The sequence below is a fragment of the Penaeus chinensis genome, chromosome 4, assembly GCF_019202785.1.
Source record: "Penaeus chinensis breed Huanghai No. 1 chromosome 4, ASM1920278v2, whole genome shotgun sequence".
Lineage (NCBI taxonomy): Eukaryota > Metazoa > Arthropoda > Malacostraca > Decapoda > Penaeidae > Penaeus > Penaeus chinensis.
The window spans coordinates 40,039,577-40,042,076 of NC_061822.1; the positions used below are offsets into that span (position 1 = coordinate 40,039,577).

Below are 2,500 nucleotides of genomic sequence, written 5' to 3' on the forward strand. Positions count from 1 at the left end.
TTATTTTATTATTCATCTAAAGATTTAGCCGTTTCTCTACCGCCTTTTAGGCTAACGTCTTTATTTACCGTAGTTTGTGCAACAATTTTACTACCATTTTCTTTAAAGTTATAGAGAATGATCCTTCACCTAACTTAGGGTAAACTGTATAAAACTCAAGGCGTATCGTGCACTTTAAAAGTCGGGGATTTTTTGGAACCATCCAAGGGGTCGAAAGGTGGTCGATGAAATGGCAGGAGTTGAGAAGCGTATATAAGAGGATATAAGTAAATTATTAGAGGTCTATTGGAGAGTCAGTTGTCTTTGCTGTCCCCGTGGGCTCAATACAGGTCCATCTTTTCAAATACTACATTACATTTTCCAAATCATAATATTATATAATCATACCGATTAAGTACTATAATTCCAGAGTATAAAGAATTATATAGAATGTTCATAAATCCAATGCATAACAGTCAAAGTAAGAATTTAGAGAATTATCACCAGCATGAATTACTAAAAAATGAAATACGAAACTTCAACATGAGTAAAGTTTAGCAATGAGTTTTGGTTAACGTGATTATCATATCATATCATATTTTCATAATAGAATAGTCAAATGATGATCAGTTATATATACATATATATATATATATATATATATATATATATATATATATATAAGTATACATATATGTATGTGTGTCTATAAATATATATATATATATATATATATATATATATATATATATATATATATATATATATATATATATATATATATGTATATATATGTATGAGTGTATATATATATATTTATATATATATGCATACACACACATACACACACATATGTGTGTGTGTGTGTGTGTGTATATATATATACATATATATATATATATATATATATATATATATATATATATATATATATGTATATATACATAAATATACATAAATATATGTGTGTGTGTGTGTGTGTGTGTGTGTGTGTGTGTGTGTGTGTGTGTGTGTGTGTGTGTGTGTGTGTGTGTGTGTGTGTGCATTGAATACTGTATGTTATCATATATAATATATCCATGGTAGGTTTTGATATGTATGAACTCTGACTAACTATCTGTTCCTTTGTATTTTTTCTTATTTCTTTAGTTTCCCTTTCAAAGAGCTGCTTTAATACCCTTTAGGTCGACATGGCTATCAGTCAAAAGTAGAATTACAGTAAGACTATTATACCTCGCATTCAGCAGCTCAATAGAAGCTTTTGTGATAAAACAGTGATTTCTTTCAACAATATATATATATATACATATTTCAAGGCTCTTTCTTTTTTATTTCATTTATCAACGATCTAAAAAGTAGCAGTATAAGGAATGTAAAATTGGAATCGAATGATAAATACCCGTTTATGAAGTAATCCCTTCTACTTCATGTTCTGATCTATAGAACTTGGTACTGATGATGCCTCACTCTGCAGTGCACCGATGTATATTAAAGTAACATATTGTACTAATATAACCTTTATAATTTTTTGGGTACTAAGCTTCTTAGTAGGTTTCTAGGCCACCAGATCAGAAAATATAGTTTTCGATTGAAAGGAAAAAGTAAAAAATGTATGAAAAGTATGAAATATTTTGATTTGTGAGGTATGTGAAATTAACATGTAAGATTACAAATTGAGAAAAAAAAACTGAAGCTGACGAAAACAATGACCGTGACTGTACAAAGAACAGAAGAGATATTGGAGTTTGGGGGGAAATGCGACGCCCTCCAGCGTTTTGGGCGCCGAACAGCTACAGATACAGTGACAAGGGTAAGTTGGTTTCCCTGAGTCAAAAGGGGATAAACTTACCATGAGTTGTCTGGTAAGCCCATGTCGGACCAGGGCGAATTGGTTGAATAAAAGGTCTGTTTTGGTATATTGTAAACCCAAGGAAACTGAATAATGAAGAAGCTGGATATAGAGGTTATTTTATTATAGATAAATTAATGAAATGCGATGTCCTTCTGTGCTGTAGAATGCTTATTCGGCATTTACGGAAAAAGAATATCAACTGAATAATGAATACATGTTATTACTAATAGACACCTGAATGACTAGAGTGATAGAGATATTTAATCAAATTTATGATTTTGAAATTTCATTCTCAATTACTGTGACTATTTATAGTGACCAACGGTATTTTGAAAACGTTTATTCACATTATTATTTTTCGAGAATTTAAAACTCGATTATTAAAACTGAAATGCCATGCCAGATGTGCATAGTCTCAATAAAATTTTTATTTCTCGGGAACATTACTTTGCCTTTATTAGTTAATGGTATTTACTGAAATACAAAAAATCATGAAAGATACAGGTTCATATGATTCAGTCGTAACATCCGATAAACATCTATTTTCGGCTACCTTTCTCCTTATTTTCGAGGAGGATCTTGCAACACCTAACCTTCACATCCGCCATAGAGTTCGTCGTTTATCCACTGTGTATACTGGTCCACGCGGGTGTAGATACCTGGGAACTT

General features: G+C 30.8%; 1 protein-coding gene across 1 annotated transcript in view; it reads right to left on the minus strand.

The window, feature by feature from the left end:
• Positions 1-1,983: 1,983 nt before the first annotated feature.
• LOC125025097 overlaps positions 1,984-2,500 on the minus strand; it is an 8,951-nt gene continuing 8,434 nt past the window's right edge. Inside the window, exon 11 of the mRNA XM_047613008.1 lies at positions 1,984-2,500. This exon is cut by the window's right edge and continues 90 nt beyond it. Within this exon, the coding sequence (XP_047468964.1) occupies positions 2,420-2,500 (81 nt within the window). The 3' untranslated portion in view covers positions 1,984-2,419.